At 41.3% G+C, this 21283-nt stretch overlaps 1 protein-coding gene and 1 long non-coding RNA gene across 2 annotated transcripts; one reads left to right on the top strand and one right to left on the bottom strand.

The window, feature by feature from the left end:
* Window positions 1-813: 813 nt before the first annotated feature.
* Window positions 814-12655, bottom strand: LOC123998336. Its single transcript, XR_006832254.1, has 6 exons — window positions 12065-12655; window positions 11077-11361; window positions 7724-7777; window positions 4984-5064; window positions 2962-3035; window positions 814-1338 (listed from the first exon to the last, which is right to left on the bottom strand). It is a non-coding gene; the product is annotated as an uncharacterized LOC123998336 (long non-coding RNA).
* A 1126-nt stretch (window positions 12656-13781) lies between these two features.
* On the top strand, window positions 13782-21043 carry zgc:153738 (uncharacterized protein LOC558115 homolog). Its single transcript, XM_046301200.1, has 19 exons — window positions 13782-13950; window positions 14303-14630; window positions 15112-15231; window positions 15589-15780; window positions 16060-16131; window positions 16423-16628; window positions 16811-16895; window positions 16983-17093; window positions 17183-17258; window positions 17411-17517; window positions 17972-18058; window positions 18168-18229; window positions 18415-18497; window positions 18975-19082; window positions 19295-19494; window positions 19652-19738; window positions 19849-20026; window positions 20187-20425; window positions 20548-21043. The coding sequence occupies exons 1-19, from the start codon at window positions 13940-13942 to the stop codon at window positions 20665-20667; spliced, it is 2472 nt and encodes an 823-aa protein (XP_046157156.1). The 5' UTR covers window positions 13782-13939; the 3' UTR covers window positions 20668-21043.
* The last annotated feature ends 240 nt before the right edge of the window (window positions 21044-21283 follow it).

Here is a 21283-nt window from a genome sequence, read left to right as displayed (position 1 = left end):
TAACTGAACTTATGGATGCCTGAGCCATAATAATATAACGTTTTTTTGTTGCTGTTCACCGATCTCACTTGTCAAGTTATTGTAACTGCCAGACATATCACTGGAGGTTTAATACCAGGTGCATGCAGGTCAATGTGAAAGGCACGCTCAAATAAAGGTCAGATGCATCCCTGCCCAAAGACCAAGTAAACAATTCTGTCAAGAACCCTACAATTTGAAACAGAACAGGATCAAAAAGGAGACTCTTTTCCAGTCCATTTGGTTTTGTCGAGTTTGAATTGCTTCACTTTCTGCTGTCCAACAGTCCAAGATTGGAAATGCGTTTGGGTTCTCAAGGGACAAACTGAGTTTGCCAGCGATTTTGAAACCAAGTCAGCTACAGATTGGGAAATTCAATATAGGCTTTGCTAAGACATTGAGGAAAGGATTTTGCATGCACTCTTTTCCCTAAAACTTGTGTTGTTTTTCCGAAATTGTAGGGGTTATGAGGTGCAGACGGAATTGGAATAACCCTCTGAACGATTGCTTTTCTCAATCCTCATGGTCTTCCCAACATAGTGAAATATAGTTGTGTGTGCGTCACATGCTGATGTTTGGATTATGGTGCATCATCCTATTGGTAGACATTTTCCTTTGTCGTGCACTACTTTTGACCAGGGCCCATGGGGTTCTGGTCAAAAGTAGTAGACTATAGGGAATATGATGCCATTTGGGATACATCCCTGCTTGCAGCTTCCTTATTGAGTGTCCTAACAGCCGAAACCTCAGAAATGGTTCCCTCAACATGCTCTTCTATAATAATTGCAAATATGCTGTGCTTGAATATTTTTTTATTGTTCAGTACTGCAGTGCATTATTACCATCGTCATCATTCAATATGTTTTCATTGTGTGAAATCGTTCAAGTGCCAAATTAAATGCAATGTAGACAATGACAGTGAAAGACATATAGAAACGACCATGGTGGGACCGCCTCAAAAATGTAATATTGACAAAGCAAATAATATTTAGTGAGATGAATTCACACACTTCATCAGATGAGAACTTTAAGAAAAATAATTGAATATTTCAGAATTATTGTGAATAATTATATACATTTCAATAAATAGGTGTATTCAATCTTAAATTAAGGTTTCCTTAAAAAGACATGATACATGAAAATAAAATGCTAATCTATTTCAGAAAACCAATAAAATCTGTCAACATTTTCATATACATACAGTATCAACAACAAAAATAAAAATACTATAAACAATTACAATACTATGTTCTTAATGTGACTGCTGCAAATTGAAGGCACTTCCTTGGCAAAACATAGACCCCTCTCAATATTTTGAACCTGAAACACACAGCAAAATCAAATTACAAACATTTACATATTTTTCGAATGTAATTTTAAATTCTTTACATTCTCAGTTTATAAAATAGGCAACAGGATCTCCCGTCTAGCAGAAAGACACAATCCGTGTCCTGTGACACTCTGGTCCTATGATCCTATGGTCCTATGAATATATAATAGTTTTTTTTTTAATGAGGTAGAATATGAAGAGATTGAGCTGCCCTTCCGTATTTCCTTATTAGGGACTAAATGTTAAAGGACACTTCATGACTTATTTCCTAAAGAGCTGGATGAATCAATCGATGATTCACCTAATAAGTCCCTCATGACACCCCAGTGGCAGTAGGCCTCTCATTATGGTTCTGACTAGAACACATTCTCTGAATGACTGGAGAGAGAGAAAAACTGATAATGTGCCAGCCCCCTCAATTTTCCAATCAAATGAATTCCAATGACACTCCAACTAAAGTGGTGCTTGTAATGGGTTCTTCATTCATGTTAGACCATTTAAAGGCCGTTAGATTCCATCAACTGACATGGAGTCAGTTCTAAGTGAGCCTGACCACAAATCTAAGCCACAGATATCCTCATCCCTGCTGTCGTCAGCCTCGTCAGGTGGAGGCAATAGACAAGTGTAACAAAGGGTTATCAACTTAACCACAATGACGATCTAGCATATTAGCTGGACCAAGACAACCAGGTCCTTCCTTTTTCATTGTCTGACCAAGTGGTGAGTAGCTTACATTGTGTGACTGACAGCTTGTTAAGACACTTGGTCGCGTTTCAAAATGATCCTCTTTTTACGGTTGAACATTTTTTAATCTAGGACAATGCTCATTGTACATACGCGGGCCCTAACTTAATCGCTCACATGTAACTTTGTCATGACCTTCAACGTAAAATGATTTCAGCTCGACAAATACTTGCTCTCATCTTTTTTGAGTTTTCCAAAAGAATAAGCCAGACTATAAATAATGAAGCATAAATGTATTTTGCCGAATGTATAATACATTAGGACCTCTTCTTCGATGGAATACCATTGGAATGACAAAAGGGTCCAATAGCATTATCTTTTAGAATATATGAACGTCGGACAGAAACTCCGGCAACACATGGATCTGATTATGTGAACATGAGTTTTTTTTCAAGCCTTACAGATCACTTGCAGATGTTACAGACACAAATTAGAATAATGTTGACACAGCAACAACATAGCTCTCTCTCTTCCTGTGATTAGTATCACAAATAACAACTATACTCTGGTGGAGCTGTACAGCATGTGAATCTCCATCCACACTACACATGTATTTTCAATACATAGCACCTTTTTGTTGTGTGTGTGTATCTAGAACCAAAAAGGGTTCTTCTTCTAAGTGGACAGCTACAGAACCCGTTTGGAACCCTTTTTAGTTACGAGGAAAATATTACCGGATTGCTCCTTGTCAATCTTTACAGTTAAATATTCACAATATAAATAAGATAATGTCAATAATTTATAAGTATCTTTACTTGTCAAGCAAGGAGTCATACAATGCTCGACCAAGTATACTAATCAACATAAAGCCTAAATATGCAAATCTAACCCCTGTGACAGTTTAACGCCTAAAAAGAAAGTATACTCACATGCAATGTCTACAATTGTGTGCAGAGTGGACTCATTGCTAGCCGTGTTAGCAATCTTGCACATCTTTTGTAGTCTGTAAAATGATAAAGAAAACAGTTAATCACTTTAAAAAATAAAAAATAATACAAATACTGAGCTATATTGTATGCTCAAAGAAATGGGGAAATTCTATTATTTTATACTAATACTAAGAGAAATATTTTTATTTTTTACAATTCAATTTAAAAAATCCCCAAAAGGGGTTAAAAATGATTGCCACCCGTTTTCAGTACTCCAGCACTCTATACTTGCAAGGATAATGACACTGAACCTTAAAAAAAAGAGATAGGAGAAGACATTGGGAGGTGATCTTAGACCGTTCCTCCATACAGAATCTTTCAAGATCCTTGATGTCCTTCGTCTGCACGTATGGACTGCCCTCCTCGATTCAAACCACAAGTTTTCAATGGGTTTCAAATCCAGAGACTTTAATTCATTCATTTTATTTCACCTTTATTTAACTAGGCAAGTCGGTTAAGAACAAAATTGTTATTTACAATGGCGGCCTACCCCGGCCAAAACCTAACGACGCTGGGCCAATTGTGCGCCACCCTATGGGACTCCCAATCATGGCCGGTTGTAATACATCCTGGAATCAAACCTGGGTCTACTGAGATGGCCATTGCAAAATGTTGATTTAGTTGTCAATTAACCATTTACTGTCTTGCTAGAAGATCCACTTGCGGACAGGTGTCACCCTACTGGCAGAGGTAACCAGGTTGTTGGCTAAAATGTCCTGGCACTTGGTAAAGTTCATAATGCTCTTGAACTTAAAAAGGGTCACAGGACCAGTGGTAGCAAAATAGCCCCATATCATCAAAGAAGCACCACTACTTTTTTTACCATAGGTATGAGGTACTTTTCTGCATATGCTTCCTTTTTTCAATGCCAAACCCACCACTGGTGGCCAAAGAGCTATATTTCCATGTCATTTGACCATAGCACCGCCTGGAGTTCAAAGAGTAGAAGTGTGCGCCAGCGTTGCGGTGGGGGTCGGGATTTGAATCCCAGCATACACAGTCGACATGTGTGCCAGAGGTGGTAGCATTAACCACTAGACCAGCCTATGCGACAATACTGTTTTATCTTCATTTGAATATAATATGTTTTTACAGCTGTTCCGAATATATGCAACAACAAAAACATGCCATTTTAAAAATCAGAAGGACATTCAAGTCTAGCCAGTCAACGTTTTAAAATCATCCAAGAGAGAGTATTTCACAATTTCTCCTCCCTGGCCTAAGCACCACCCTGGAGACCAGGGGAATAGGGAGGCTAAAGAGAGAGGGCCTTCTATGATACATTTGTCTTTTTTTCAATAGGAAAGGGGTTGTTGGTGAGCAAAGCCAACACACTGTAACGTACGACCAGTGTTTCACTAAACTGAGTTTCAGTAGTCTACGAGGCTGTTGTGGTTTGCTTTATTGACAAAAACAAAAAAGAAGAGAGCAAAACTCAATGCTCTAACTCACTGGTCCGCAATGGTGGCAGGGCTGCTGCTCAGACAGTTCAGTTCAGGCAGCCATCTGAGAAACTAACATACAATCTGGGAACATACTATCTGAGGCCATTCGCTACTTACTGTCTGATGTCATCTGTCCCTTTTCCAAGAAAACTACAATGACAACATGATTGTTCAGTAGATCCGCTAAATTGATATTTATATAATGGCACATGCTGTGGAACACTGACATGTTATAGGCTTTGATTCAAGTGTCCACTTATTGCTTCTGTTCAAAGACAAGTGAATCTATTGTTCAGTTTGTGTAAAAAACGGTGAATGTGAGGTCATCGAAGAGAGTTTGGCTAACGTTAGAGCAAGACACCATGTTATGTCACCAAGGCATTCAATTCAGTCATAATGAGTATTTGGGTTCTAGCTCAAACAGATCTGGGACCAGGCTACAATAAAGTGTCGTAAGGCAGCCAGAAACATGGTATATATGACTATCAGAAACCCAACGTTAAAAATGAATACATACATGCTGGTTGTGAACAATCCCTTGTGTTGTGATAGAGTCGATGAAAATGTGTTCTACATTCCGATGAGAACTTGACTGGTCCTGCTTAAAAAGAAAGGTTCTTATCAGGGAACAAACAAAACAAAAATGAATGTGTTCAATTTCAATGCCTCGTTTTTTTACATTTTATTAACAGAACTGAAGTTAATTTTCTATTAGCAACATCATCAAAAGAAAAACAATATTTTTGGACAAGCATGCAAAGCATTATCTAGCAGTCAATATATCCTTTTTTCACCAAGGCAGAGCTCCAACTATGCTAATTACAAACGACACTCTCTCTCACTAACTACATTGATATGCATATTTACTGATTTAGGGGTATGCCAATTCGTTGTTTATGACTTATTTATGATGCACTGTCCATATAAAATAAACATCCTCTCACTGTCAACTGCGTTTATTTTCAGCAAACTTAATATGTGTAAATATTTGTATGAACATAAGATTCAACAACTGAGACATAAACTGAACAAGTTCCACGGACATGTGACTAACAGAAATGGAATAATGTGTCCCTGAACAAAGGAGAGGGGGTCAAAATCAAAAGTAACAGTCAGTATCTGGTGTGGCCACCAGCTGCATTAAATACTACAGTGCATCTCCTCTTCATGGACTGCACCAGATTTGCCAGTTCTTGCTGTGAGATGTTACCCCACTCTTCCACCAAGACATCTGCAAGTTCCCAGACATTTCTGGGGGGAATGTACCTAGCCCTCACCCTCCGATCCAACAGGTCCCAGATGTGATCAATGGGATTGAGATCCGGGCTCTTCGCTGGCCATGACAGAGCACTGACATTCCTGTCTTGCAGGAAATCACGCACAGAACAAGCAGTATGGCTGGTGGCATTGTCATGCTGGAGGGTCATGTCAGGATGAGCCTGCAGGAAGGGTACCACATGAGGGAGGAGGATGTCTTCCCTGTAACGCACAGAGTTGAGATTGCCTGCAATGACAACAAGCTCAGTCCGATGATGCAGTGACACACCGCCCCAGACCATGACGGACCTTCTAACTCCAAAAATACCCCGCTCCAGAGATCCGGGGCCAGGTGTAACGCTCATTCCTTTCACGATAAACGCGAATCTGACCATCACCCCTGGTGTGACAAAACCGCGACTCGTCAGTGAAGAGCACTTTTTGACAGTCCTGTCTGTTCCAGCGACCGTGAGTTTGTGCCCATAGGTGACGTTGTTGCTTGTAATGTCTGGTGAGGACCTGCCTTACAACAGGCCTACAAGCCCTCAGTCCAGCCTCTCTCAGCGTATTGCGGACAGTCTGAGGACTGATGGAGGGATTGTGCGTTCCTGGTGTAACTCGGGTAGTTGTTGTTGCCATCCTGTACCTGTCCCGTAGGTGTGATGTTCAGATGTACCAATCCTGTGCAGGTGTTGTTACACGTGGTCTGCCACTGCGAGGATGATCAGCTGTCCGTCCTGCCTCCCTGTTGTGCTGTCTTAGGCATCTCACAGTACGGACATTGCAATTTTTTGCCCTGGCCACATCTGCAGTCCTCATGCCTCCTTGCAGCATGCCTAAGGCACATTCGCGCAGATGAGCAGGGACCCTGGGCATCTATATTTTGGTGTTTTTCAGAGTCCGTAGAAAGGCCTCTTTAGTGTCCTAAGTTTTCATAACTGTGTTCATAACCTTAATTGCATACTGTCTGTAAGCTCTTAGTATCTTAACGACCGTTCCACAGGTGCATGTTCATTAATTGTTTATGGTTCATTGAAAAAGCATGGTAAACAGTGTTTAAACCATTTACAATGAAGATCTGTGAAGTTATTTGGATTTTTATGAATTATCTTTGAAAGACAGGGTCCTGAAAAAGGGACATTTCTTTTTTTGCTGAGTTTAGTTAGGCTGATTATATATTTCACTTATGTTTTAAATTGTATGACATCACATTTTATGTATGTTTCTGCAGATATACCAAGATGTTCAAATAAATCTAAACCTAGAATGCTCAAACTCAAGAATCATTGCTCCACTGGTCCATGACATCTTAAAAGGACTCAGACAATAGACTTAATGATCACTCCTAAGTACTTCTGGGCCTTTAGCGAGCCTCCGGGTAACAGATATTCACACCAATTCCTGAAGTCTGTTTTGAGGTCCTGCGACAAATAATCCGCTTAACATTACGTTGCCTTCAACTTTACCCTGGCTGTTTCTGTCGGAGTAATGTGCTCACTTCTCTCCCCTATGGACATCAGAAATTCATTTAATGTCAACCTTCTCCAGCAAATCTGTGAGGCCCATCCCGGGCAATAACATAGTTCTAGGGATAACATTGAATTAGGGTCTCTGACACCATGATTGGACTTTGGAAAGCTTCTTGATTAGGCATTAAGGAGGTAGGACTCAGAAATGAGGGGTAATGTGGATTCAGCTCACAGAGCCGAGAGTCTTCCCCTGCCAAACTAAATAGCTTTACATGGATTTATAATATTTGGAGCTGATCTAATGTGTGCAGGGCTGTATGTATCAAGGCTCTCAGAGTAGAAGTGCCGATTTAGGATCAGTTTGGCCTCTTAGATCCCAATGACAGTACATGGACAGAGGGGACCTGATCCTAGACTCCTACTCGAAGAGGCTTGAAACATATGGCCACAGATGTAAGGTGAGATTGATCCAGAAACAAATGGTCAAAATTGAATGTTGACAGAACATTTTTTTAAATTCTGTTTTCTTACCTGTGAAATGCTTTATGAACTTGTCTTTCAGGTTTACATCTCTTGGGACAATATCTACAAAAAAAGAAGAAGAAGAAAATAAAAGTAACCAATCTGTGAAACCTCTTAGCATTAAAAGGAGAATCCACTCAGACACAAGTTTGATGTATTTGTTTTCTTCTTTTCTCCGTCAGTCCCACTGTTGATACAGTCCCAAAATGTTTTGCATGTCAGCAGTAAAGTTTTCCAAGACATTGGACTTTCAAGAAGCAAAGTGTCACCGACCACATGATGATGAGTTTTTTTTACCACACTGCCGGACGCTCCTGTCTTCCATTTCATCAACAAAACTAAAACTAAAATAAAATGGCGCAGAGGGGGGAATAGTGGTGCTGTTTCCCCCTATATGGATTTCAGCTTTAAGATAACCTTTTAGTAATAGGTAAATGTTTAAATATTACAACATTTAAAGTAAGGCCATGTAAATACCATCAAAGACCCATCACACCTGTGCTTATATTATGAAGTAATAGGCCTATACATGTTCTAGCTTGGATGAGAGCTGATGGAATAAAACAACAACTATGAGTTCTTAAGTATTTAGATGAGATTTTTTATTTACACTAAGTATACCAAACATTAGGAACACCTTCCTAATATTGAGTTGCCCTCAGAACCGCCTTAATTCGTCTGGGCATGGACTATACAAGGTGTCAAAAGCATTCCACAGGGATGCTGGCCCATGTTGACTCCAATGCTCCAATGTGTCAAATTGGCTGGATGTCCTTTGGGTAGTGGACCATCGTTGAGACACACAGGAAACTGTTGAGCGTGAAAAACCCAGCAACATTGCAGTTCTTGATACAAACCAGTGCGCCTGGCACCTACTACCATACCCCGTTCAAAGGCACTTTTGTCTTGCCCATTCACCCTCTGAATGGCACACACACACAATCCATGTCTCAATTGTCTCAAGGTCATAGAAATCCTTATTTAACCTGTCTCAGTACAGTACAGTAGAGCACAGAACAGTAAAGAAAAGTAGAGTATAGGTCAGTACAATGCAGCACTGTACAGTAGAGTTTAGTACAGCACAGTACAGTAGAGGACACTATAGTAGAGTGCAGTGTAATTTACTGTATTGTCCTGTACTGACCTCTGATGTCCCCTTCTGTTCTTTACTGTACTGAAATGAACAATTCTCTACTCTGCTATACTGAATTCCACTGTGCAATGCTTTACATCTGTACTTTTCTTTGAATAAATGTGTTTTTGTAAAATGTTCAGTGGAAATGGTTAGAAGCAGTCCTTGTGCATAGATGGTTTGTTTAAGTTTGCAAGCAATGGTTTTTGTTTGGCGTACATTTTAAAGTGAAAATTGGAGCCTCAGTGTCATTCTGTTACACCGATTTCCTCACAACTGAAGACAAGCCAACAGGCTTGGAGGCTCATTGCACACATTCTGTAGCTCAGCCAAGCCCATCCTCTCTCCAAACATGCAAAGCACACAGGTGTCAGACGCATTCAGGCTAACAGTGCAAGGAGATTATAGCCCGGCAGTTCTAATGCTTATCAATGTCATAAGAATAATTCCGTGCAGCTAGTTGCTGTGCTAATTTTACCAGACTTGACTGAGGAATGAACAGTACTCTCTGATGCAGAAATCACAGAAGATGATCGGTTCAATTACGAACCACTACAGTAAGCTTAGGCAATGCGTTTGAAGTCCCGACATACCACTGGGCACTATGGAAAACAATGACTCATCACTCCAATATAAAAAGATGAACAGGCTATGGGTCTTTACGTAAGGGGAATAAGGGTCTTGAAACCTTAACCTGGCTCCAATCCAGATCAGATTGGAGCCAGTATGACCGGTATGACATCAAATTTATTGCCTTGGAGATGCTGGAGATGTCTGGATTACCGGATGGTCAGGAAAGAGAGATAGCTAGTGCACCTTGGCAAAGAGAATGGAAACTGTGTGCAGGAGGTATTTCCCTTTCCTTCCTTGCGTGCAAAACATTGACAATCTAGTGTGACTGTGGGTCTTAAGGAATGGCGCACGCACCACTTGCTAATGTGCAGCCTTTTGACTTCCTCACAAGGTACTCTCTATCTGGTCAGCAACCTGTGTAGTTCTCTTGCCTGTTACACAGTTGGTCTGTGACACTGCTTTGACAACATTGGGCGGGGATGTCCCAATAAAGCCTCTGACTAACCCTCGACGCGATATTTGACCGGAATATTAGCGCAGCATTTCTAAAAAAATATTTAAAAAATTCGGATAGTAACAGACAGTCTGAGGGAATGTGTAGCATTGCTCACCCAATTGCACAGATTAGTATTAAGGAATTACTCGTATGGCTCAGTTTCAGTTAGCATATGCTATTTTGTAATGTCTTAAAAGGCACTGTAACACCACCCTTCCTCTCACAATGACTTCAAAGATATATCAAAGCCGTGCACATTTCTTTCAAAGGCAATGAGTAATGCTTCTACCAGGCACAGAATGACAAATTGAATAAATTGGCTCTAAATGTATGAAAGACTTCCCGTTCAGTACTTCTGACCACATTCCAAAAGCCCAACACAAATCACATGGATTCTATTGTTCCACTTGAGCAAAAAAAGGCTTTCACATTAACATAGTCTTTCCATTTTACACGTGAAATTAAGTCAGTGAATGTGGTGAAAATGGCTGTGTGATCACAGCTGACTAAACTGTGTGCCACGTGAGTGTCCTGGTCTCACGTCACCTGTGATGCATCCCTGTGATGCTCACCACTGGCTGTCCAAGAAGCTGGAGGAGGCGGATCATTCGTGGTTTGAGATTCCGCAATGTGTCCTGAACTGAATGAATCATTCACAAGTTTAGTATGCTAATGAGCCTCCGCCCCTGTGCAACTTGGTTGGTGATGCCATTGATAATCTTTTGTTATGATGCGGTGATACCATACCTCACTAGCCAAGTGAGAGGATGGATTGTGGCTCTTTCAGGGTGCCAATAGGGAACTGCAATATAGATTCACAATTCATAGACTATCACATCAGAGACAGAAATACAGATAATGAATTGTAATGTAGAGCCTGTTGAATCAATTGCTGATATTGTCACATCCCCAAATAGTGAAGCATACTAGCATCGATTGCGTTTGTAAAAACTGTTTGTTTGTAAAATAGTCATAATTTATTGACAGCTCTCACCTCTTCAAATCATAGTGTGCCATTTCCTACATGGAAAAGGACAAGTAATTATGAACAAAAGGCAACAGTAGCAGACATATTGATACAGACCAGAGGCAGCTGTCACACCCCAGTGAAATAGGGATTACAGTTTCATCATGGCCTAAAAATAAATCTTATCAGCTTACCTATGGGTCTACTGTTATCCAGCCTAGGAACATATAAAGGCTTTTCTCGAGAGGAGAACCTCATCTCTTGGGCTGTAGGGAAGAGGCCACTGTTATAGCGCCTGGAGACTGAAGGCTTGTCCCCTGATTGGCTGTCCCCGATAACCTGTAAAATAAGGTCCAGCAGGGTCCTTCTCCCTTTCTGCTTCACTTCCTTGCTGTCCATGCACTGGCTCGAGGTGATCAGCATAAGGATTATACTCAAAAGTATGTGCCATTTCCTTTCTGTCTGCATGGCTTTTCTGACTGGGTAAACGAGCAAACACAAATCAAGTTAGATACAGTGCTGGAAAGAAACAAATGGTGTCCAATCACAAGGTGTGAGTAAGTGCAAAGTGACTGCATACTTCTATTACCCCCAAAAGGATGGGCAAAACATTAATAGTGGTGGAAACAGTGAGAAGTAGTCTATTAAATGAAGCATACAAGTGAACACATACTCTGAATGACATTAGGGTAATAAATGCAACTACGAGTAACATATTTTGTTACTTCGAATAATCCCATTTAGAGGGAATCAAAATGTAGCCAGCAAAACAATTGCAAATTCCTCAACATGGTGTTTGTCATACTACTATACAAAGCCACAGTAATGCTGATATATCGATCTAATATAATAAAACAAGGTGTGGTGTCTTCAATTCAAACAGGTGTGAGAACATTTGCTTTGGGGCAATTTCATGATAATGGAATTATGCTAAAACTCAAGATTTTTCACTTTTAAATGTATACCAAACAAAAAACATTTATTTCAAAGTTTAGCATACCATACAACTCTCTTGGCATACATTTTAACGTGAAAAAGCTGAGTCTCTGCGTAATTCCATTGCCCTTTGATGAACAGTAACTGTCAAGTGATGATGACAGTAGTCTACTTATACAAAGCAAATTAATAACATGGACATAGAAATCAATCTCACACTTACTTGGATAACAAAGTCAAACTTACTTTAAGTTATTAAAGGATCCTTATGTCCTGAAAAGTGGACACGAGTTGTCTGTATCAAATCTCTCTAGGCGTTGTCGGTTGTGTAGCTTATTGAGCGAAGATTCCGTTGTCTGCAGCCGGTCTTGAAATCATACGTCCCGTTTTATACGTTCAGCGAGCTTCTAATACAATCGATTTCGAGTGGGTGGTAGGCAACTGTTGATATCTTTGGTTTAATTTATTCCATGGTGGTCGCTACCTTTGGCATGCGCCCCTCCTTTACGTCCAAACCCATCACTGAAAGTGGGCTAAGAACACCACTTCACTTCTTATTCCTGCCTAGGAAAAACAATGTTGCAATGTCAAGTTTGGATGGGAAGGATTAATGCTGAGATTTCCATTGGGGAAAATATCATCCGAAGCGCGCAACGGCGGGTGAAATAAGTTTCCAAAATTGCACGACCTGTTCAAATGCAGAGTTGTTTAGTGGCACATGGGCTTGACCCTGATCTATGTCGGCTAATTGTAGTGTCTTTGTTTTTGTTCATGAATGTCCAAGTCTTGTGACTGCCTAAGCGCAGCAGAGAATGCGCTTTCAAGAACAGCCCTCGGACTGTTTCGAGCACTTGAGTTCAAGATCATTTTTTTTCTTTTCGTATGGACTGTTTTTAAAGTAAGAAAATCAGGTGGTTTGGTGGTCTTGGACAATTAAGAGAGTGTTGATACAGGCCGCCTATTTTTATGATTTTTTTTACAGCGTAGGCCCAAATGGAGTAATGATGACGGATCGAACATTTATTGAGTGATTGTTGTACACAATGCGTGTCATGATATGCTGTCAGGAAAATGTAAACTATGCGATAGCCTAATATTTATGTTCTCCCTCGGTGTTATGATAGTGACATATTTGACAGTGCTATACCTTCATCTCTCATGTATGGCTTTGCATTGATCCAATGTATAGGCTTATGAGTCATAGTAGTGACTGGGTGTAAATTACATTGCAATGGAACGCAATCCATAATACTAGGAATATATAGGGCTATATCTATGAATCATGCATCAGCACAGGGCATCAGTTGAAATATGCCATACAGACATCAAAATGCAAAATGGGTTAGAGAAAATAGATAGAGAAAAACTGCATTGTCACTTTATAATGCAGTACAGTAACGAAACACCCACTTCAAAACATGTTTCATACCAGGTTGTTATAATGCATAGCCTTAAAGCCTAATAAAACATAAATATATATATTTTAAAGTTAAAAGAATGTTGAACATCATTAGTCAAAGTAGTCTTTAAAATCGCACATAGCTTTCAGAGAAAGAATGTCATCTAGTGGCCTGATAATTACGTTGCAGCCCACGATGCTCAACCTGGCTCAGTCAGTAGCCAGCTAGGGCTAGACTATACTCTCAAATGGGGGCTGAAAATGGTGAAAAGCCCCCAAAATAGACTACAAATTTTAAATATCTTTTGGATAATTTAGTATAGGCTACAAAATACATTACAATTTTCTGTAATCAATAATCGCCAAAATACTCACTATCACTCGTCAAAAATGTCACTTTACTTTTACTCATCCTGCTATTGTTACAGTGCTATTCACACATAATTCATTTGAAACCGTTTGTCATTTCTTCAAAATTATGACAGTGAGGCAACAGGTTCATCCGCGTCAAAGATCCCACGTGGGCTGCTTCCGGAGCTCGTCCGTTGCTATGGGAACAAACGGGACACAAATAAAAAAGTTGTAGACTGCCTTAAGTTTATCAAGCTAGCTATGTAGCTAACGATGTTTATACAAACTGCTAACTGCCAGGATTTTTTTTGTATTAGTTATCAAACATTGAATTCAGAAGGCGTCATTGGCTACATAGAGATAGTTGCATCATGTCTCACAGGTTAGTAACGTTAATTGACTTCAGTTAGCTGGCTAGCTAGCTAACTTTAGCTATTAATTTAGCTAGTTATGTTTACTTTATGTTGCCTGAACTGCCAATTAACAAACCACCTGTCTATCAAACTAGCTAGTAGCAGATTTTGCATACCATCATTTTCTTAATAGACAAATATCAATGTGATAGACCTACTGTAAGCCTTTTATCAATGTTATGGACATGATCATACTATTGATGGCAAACACTCAGTTTTCAGTTGGGAATTCTTAGTTTTTACTCATTTCCGAAGTGCAAGGAAATTCAACTGATTTAATTGTCATGCTAAATATCCTTCCAATGACTGTCTCACTTCCAGTACATACAACAAACTGTGGGCTGATGCCCAGGTCGAGTTGAACTCCCTTCTGACTCAGGAGTTCCCTGCTCAGCCTCCTCGCCCAGAGAAGGACCGAGTGGTGTTCTTCCAACGCCTGGCCACCCTCTACGTGCGCTACGTGCAGATCTTCAGGCAGCTGGAGGAGGCCTATGACCAGGTGGTTCATCCCCAGAAGAGGAAAGTGATCCGGAAGGTCCTGGATGGCGTGATGGGGCGGGTGCTGGAACTCAAGAATGAGATGGTGGAGAAAGAGTTCTCTGAGTACCATTACATGGACGATGTCATCCAGGACTTGAAGCTCACGCCTGTAAGTTCACCCCCCCTTCCCCCTTTTTGTTAATGAAAGTTGATAAGAAGTCTCCTACAAGTGAGCACATGGCATTGCTTTTCTGACTCCTTAACATATTTTGAGGTGTGCCTTGCAAGAAGCTATATTTGTTGCACCCGTGAGTGAGAACACTATACTAATTGAACTCTTATGTGGTTATAGTGCCTCATCAATTTAAATGTATGGGGACAGATTGGAGTCTTAAACCTTAAATAGTTGATCGTTTTGCTATGTCCTTTTGGTCTGTTTTTCCCTGAAGTCGCTGCCAGTTTGGAAGCCTTTGTTAAGGTCTCTAGAATAGCTATTCCCAATATGGTGCTCTGCTTTTGGGCTATGGTCAAAAGTTGTGGCCTATGTAGGGAACAGGGTGCCGTTTTGGTATGTAGCCCATGTTTCATTTACTGTAATAAAATTTCACGGTATCTTTTTTGGACATAATGCATCTCATGCCTCATCACAGGAGGACATTGAGATCCCCATCCCTCGATATTTCCTCAGTGAACGCAGCAAGGTGTTGCAGGAGAGACGGAATATGCTCTCCAACATCCTCAACCTCATCGAGGTAGTAGAGCGACCCAAAGTGAGTTTTTCTATACCACGTAACATTAGACTTGGTGTTATTACAGGCAAATACACAGCAATTACACATAGCTACACAGTAACTAGCTAAGATATCATCTTCAGTTTATCACAGAACCATGTGTATGTGACCAATAACATTGGGTTTGATTTGATTTGAGAAACTTCCTTTCAATATAATAATTCAATGCCAGTTAGCAGATACTTTGGTCCAAAGCGACTCACAGTATAGTGAGTGCGTACATTAAAGTATGTGAACCCAGCGGGAATCGAACCCACGACTCTGGCATTGCTAGATACTTACCTACTGAGCCACACAAGACCACCTTTAATACCCCATGTTGTGTTGGGCCCCTAGCCTGTAGGAGTGCGTGCACTGAACCTGGAGGAAGCCATAAAGATCATCCAGGTGTCAGAGAGGGCCCGTCAGGGTCGCCTGAGGGCCAAGTTCATGAGGGAGATCCAGCGCGATGAGGAAAGGCAGAGGAGGGCCAAGGACAGGGACCTGGGGGCAGCGGCCATCGACACGGCTGTGGTCCGCATCCAGAAGGTATGGTCAAGCCTGTCAAAGTCAGATACTCTACCTTCAATCAGTCCAAGACCATAGGTCTCACACTCGCTAGGTAAATGAGGCTGCTTAGTCCAGACTATACGTCACTGGTATAGCCAAGTGATGATGTGGAGCATATTGGGAGAATACTCAGAGGTCTTTATCTAGCCTGCTATAGTTATTGTTATTGCTAGCCTTTTGTATGAATGTTCTGTGAGTGTCAGTCATTAAAGACACCATACAATAGTTGAACAAAGGTGCTACTTTTCTCTTTTCCAGGTGTGGAAGGGTTATGTGCAGAGGAAAAGAACAAAGAGGGAGCGAGAGGAGGAGATGATATTTTTGGGCATGGTGAGTTGGTTTGATAAGCTCTATCTGTAACGTTTCTATAGTGTAGTGCGTATTGTAAGCTACCAGCAGATGGAGCCGTAAGGATTCCTTTATGATGCTCCGGGGAGAAGTTTTCCCTATGTACAGATCTAGGATCAGATACAGCTCCCCCCAATCCTAACCTTAACCATCAGTTGGGGAAATTCTAAACTGACCCAAGATCAGTGTCTAGGGGCACCATCACCCTACTCCGCTTGGTGACAGCCTCATCCACCACAGCAGTGGTCTTACCTTTTCCTCCTGTACCCTCAGGCCATGGAGCCCAGACACACCCAGCCCTGTCCTGCCATAACAGCTGCCCTGGCCAACGAGGCCCGTCGGAGAGGCAAGCAGGAGGAGCATGAGGAGGACTACCAGAAGTCCATTGTGGCCATCACAGACAAACTCAGAGAGGTGGAGGGGCCCGACATGAGGGAGACCATGAAGGACCAGATCAGACAGTGGTTCATCGAATGCCAGTGAGTTTATTACAGGGAGATGGCTGTGAATCACGACAGTGATTATGTTAGGAGAATGTTTGTTCACACAGTCATTATATTATTCCATATTAGGTGGAAATAATGGGGTGACATTGTCATAGCAGTGAAATGCATACTGTACATGACAATATGCAGCTGATGGTAATATGTTTGGATGTTAGTGATGCAACAGGAACTTTCCCTGACTACCCAGAGGAGGAGGATGGAGGCTCGACTCTCATCTTTGCAGAGAAAACACCTCAACAGGTATTCATCAATGAATCCATCTTCTGGTGTGAGATGGTAGTAATACACGCAGATTGACTTACAGTAAGCGGGTCTGCTGTCTTTAAGTTAATGGAGGAACTAGCAGCGAAAGATGAGGAGGAAGCCAACAAAAGCACGAAAGGGAAGGAGGAGAAGAAGGACAAAGGGAAGAAAGACAAGGGAAAGGGAGGAGATGAGGTACGTGAAAGACTTTAGAATAGATAACCATGGTCAACGAGATGCTTTTACTCTGTCCGATCAATGACTGTAGCTTTGTTGAAACACAGGAGGAGGAATCTGGGCTAAAGATGCTGCCGTCTGCTTTCCTAGGAGATCTGGAAGTAGGACACAAGACCTTTGGTGGTAAGAGAAACGGATAACGGGATCCAAAGCATCGCAATGTTTTGGAGTTTATTCTTATTCTCTGGCAGACAAGGACCTTATTGATGCAGTGTGTTTTCTTATGTATCAATAGTCTACAGTACATTGAAAGTAGATGTTTGTATGACCGACAGAGGTGTGGCAGAATCGTACCGAGTCCAAGAACTTCAGCCAGAGGCACGAGGCTGAGCTGATCAAGGAGGAGAAGAGGAAGGAGATTGAGGTGGAGATCAGGTTGCAGGTGAGATAAATTATTCTGTCACTCTGAGAAGTAAGGCAGGCCAGGTAGCCTTGCTCTTACCACTGCACTGAGTGGATAAAAGTAAGGTAAATATTATAGGGATACTTCAAGATTTTTGCCTACTTACCTTGTAGATACCATTTGTATGTCTCTGCGTGCAGTTTGAAGGAAGTTGCTAATGAGCGTTAGCGCAATGACTGGAAGTCTATGGTAACTGCCAGCATGCTAGTAGAGACTTCCATGCATTGCGCTAACGCTCGTTAGCATTGAATCACGAAACTACCTCTAACTTCCTTCCTACTGGATGCAGAGAGATAAAAATGGTATCCATGAGTTTATCTGACTCTGGGGAAGTAGATAAGGGGCTTCATTGCCCAAATCCTGAACTATCCCTTTAATGTTGTTTATAAGGTAAACATATAGGCTACTGAGTGAGCTGTTGTGCTTGACACAGGTGGATGAGCTGATGAGGCAGGAGCTGGCCAACTGGAAACTGGCCGTGGATAAAGATAAGGGTGGCAAAGCCAAGGGAGGCGCAAAGGTAACAAACAGGAGGGAACATTTATCTATGACGATATTTCAATAATACCTTTATGTTTGGTATCTGTTTACTTGAGAAGTGTGCTGATGGCATTTATTTTGCTGCTTAGAAAAAGAAAGGGTCGAAAAGTGGAAAGAAGAAAAAGAAAGACAAAGATCTGACAGCTGATAGGTGAGACCAGACTCATCTACATTTCTCCCAGAGGGATAGGCCATTTGAGCTTTTTACCATTTACTTTTACGCATGGAATGTACATGATAGGGGCTTTAGAATTTGAATGGCACAACATACAACAATGCTTTAGATCTGAAAAAAAGAAGCAATTTTTGAAATATGTAAATATTTGCATCCTATAGGAGTATTGAGTCTCTGTATCAGGAACTGGTGGAACAGGGCTTGTTGAAACAATCAGATAACGTTAAACTGCAGGATTATTTAGGTAAGCATTACTGTTTGGTCCCTCCTGTGTAAGTCGCTCTGGATAAGAGCGTCTGCTAAATGACTTAAATGTAATGTAAATGCCGTCTGTAGATACGCACTACCTTTACCAATTACCTTCAGGTTAAGGTCTATTTTCTAACCTCCTTTCTCCTCTGAAACCACTTTAAAATTTGCTAAATCATTTTGTGCACATATCATTTTGTACAGACAATCATAATATAATATATAATCATAATATAAGTGCTGTTATGTATAGACAAAAAGGACAGCTCGATAAGTGTGCAAATACTGCCCTCACCTGGCTAGTGCTTGGCAAAATAATATTGAGGACAAACTAATGCATATTTGAGGGAAATCCCATATTCATGAATCAAGATGGCAAATGTCACTGGTTTACGTTCATCTTTTCTTCAGCTTTTCTAAATGCTCTCCCCAGATTTGATCAGCCTGACAGCTTCTCTCTCCTGTGTCCCAGGCGACTATAGCTATCTGGGGACGACGTTAAGGCAAACTGACATTGAGCCCATGCCTTCGCTATCTGACGTGAGACAAGTTATAGCTCTGTACGCCGTCTTACCTTTAGGTACGTACGGAACATCTGGAGTTGTCCTCAGATGATAAGAGTCTCACAGAATTAGAGACGTTAATCCTTAATACCAATACAATTGAATTCGTCTTGTGATTGATTTCTTGTGATTGTCTTTGTTTAGAATATACCGGCCGTTGTCAGCGAGACATTTGTTCTGGAAGTTTCTAAAGGTTCTAGCTACAGTAAGTTCTGAATGTTGCTTGTAGGTTCTCAGGTGGTCCATGAGAAGGCTCCACTGGTGAAGGCTATCCTGCTGGCAGGGCCCGCGGGCGTAGGCAAGAAGATGCTGGTCCATGCCATCTGCCAGGAGACGGGTGCCAACCTATTTGATCTGTCACCTCTGAACCTGGCAGGGAAATACCCCGGCAAGAGTGGCCTGGCCATGATGCTCCACATGGTGTTCAAGGTAACACACAATGTAATGAAAAAGTACCCCATTTTGAGAGTTTTGATTGGTTGATTACGTTGACATTTTCAATTGACTGATGGTTCTGAGGTAGATGTCCAGTTATTTGTTTGGTCACTCGATCATTCATTCATTCGTTCATTCATTCTGTTTGTAGGTTGCCAGACTGTTGCAGCCATCAGTGGTGTGGATTGGAGATACAGAGAAAATGTTTTACAAGAAAGTACCGAAGGAGGAAAAAGAGGTATTCATTCATGCCCATGTGTTACTAGCTTGGGTTATACCATTTTCTATAATGCTAGGGTAAGAGAAGATATCTCAATTCTTAAGTCCAAACGATGTTCTCATGTACAGTTAGATCCAAAGCGCTTGAAGAAAGACTTGCCCAAGATCCTCAAATCGATCAAAGGGGAAGATCGTGTTCTAGTCGTGGGAACGACTCATGATCCGTTCAATGCCGACCTCAAATCACTATGCAAAGTGTACAGCAAAATTATCCTCATTCCACGTCCTGACTACGCCTCACGATATGGTAAGAATGTATCTCCCAGTTGTTGACATAAGCATTAATAAACTGCTTATGTATGTACTGCCTGTGAATGTGTTATGCATGCATGCTTATGAATGTGTTATGAAGTCTTATTGTAGGCACCCTTCAAGTGCTAATGGTCAAATCTATGCTCTTCCCTTAGTAATGTGGAGGCAGTTGATCAAGAAGAACGGAGGACAGGTGACGGCTGCCCTGGACCTGAGCTCCTTGGCCAAGATCTCTGATGGCTACACGCAGGGTCATATGGTGCAGGTGGTGCGCAGCATACTGACAGAGCGCCGCGTCCAGCAGCTGGCCAAGAGACCCCTGGGCGCCGCCGAGTTTGTGGCCCCGCTGGCCAAGATCGACCCTGTGTTTCAGGACGAGGAGGAGGCCCTGAAGGTAAATTATGAAATGTTTTATACTTAGCTTTTTAAAAATCTTAGTTTGTTGATGCTGAATGCATTTTCTCCACACGAAAGGTGTTTGACATAAAGACTTTGATGATGAACATTTGTTTACAGAATTGGTATGCTAAAACTCCTCTGGGTAAGAAGCGAGCCAAGGCTGCCTCAGGAAAGGAGGGAGAGGAGGAGGCACCGACAAAGGGAGGCAAAGATACTAAGAAGAAAGGGAAGAAGTAAATCAAACAACGTCTTACCTTAACTGAACGCAACACTGAAAGAAAAACTGAGGTGGACACCAATAACATTTGCGCACCAGTTTCCTTGAAGTTATTGTATTTTAAATGAATCTGTATAATTTATTTCATTTTCTCTTCATGCACCGTCATTTTCTGTTCATGAATATGTCAAACTGCTATTGGAGGGTTGCTTAAAGCAGAAAGTCAGGGGCATCCTGTAGTGATATTTGTCATGTGTATATAGTATATACAGTATGATTATTATAAATACCTCACATGCGACTCATAGTAACACTAAGTAATAAGCCTATTCAAATGTTTATCTGACTCCATAAAGAGGATTTAACAGTATGCAAGAACACTATCGTTGAGTTACGAATAGGCAATCAAGAAATGTCTGAGAATGGAATTCTAAATACTATCAGGTTACAGGTAAGACCCAAATGCAGACTGTGTTGAAGTAACAATGTTTATTACAGCAACAGAGGCACACAAACAACAGGTCAAGGCAGGCAGGGGTCGATAATCCAGAGTAGTGGGCAACAGTACAGGACAGAAGGCAGGGTCAGGGGCAGGCAGGCAGGCTCAGAGTCAGGACAGGCAAGGGTCAAAACCAG

Source organism: Oncorhynchus gorbuscha, linkage group LG15, assembly GCF_021184085.1.
Source record: "Oncorhynchus gorbuscha isolate QuinsamMale2020 ecotype Even-year linkage group LG15, OgorEven_v1.0, whole genome shotgun sequence".
Classification (NCBI taxonomy): Eukaryota; Metazoa; Chordata; class Actinopteri; order Salmoniformes; family Salmonidae; genus Oncorhynchus; species Oncorhynchus gorbuscha.
This window is presented reverse-complemented; position numbering and strand designations above follow the sequence as displayed.

Excerpts from the sequence above, each read along its gene's own strand:
- zgc:153738 (XM_046301200.1), top strand. Across the intron at positions 16,629-16,810 it reads CAGTGGTTCATCGAATGCCA|TGATGCAACAGGAACTTTCC; the intron begins GTGAGTTTATTA and ends TTTGGATGTTAG. Across the intron at positions 17,259-17,410 it reads AGGACACAAGACCTTTGGTG|AGGTGTGGCAGAATCGTACC; the intron begins GTAAGAGAAACG and ends TATGACCGACAG.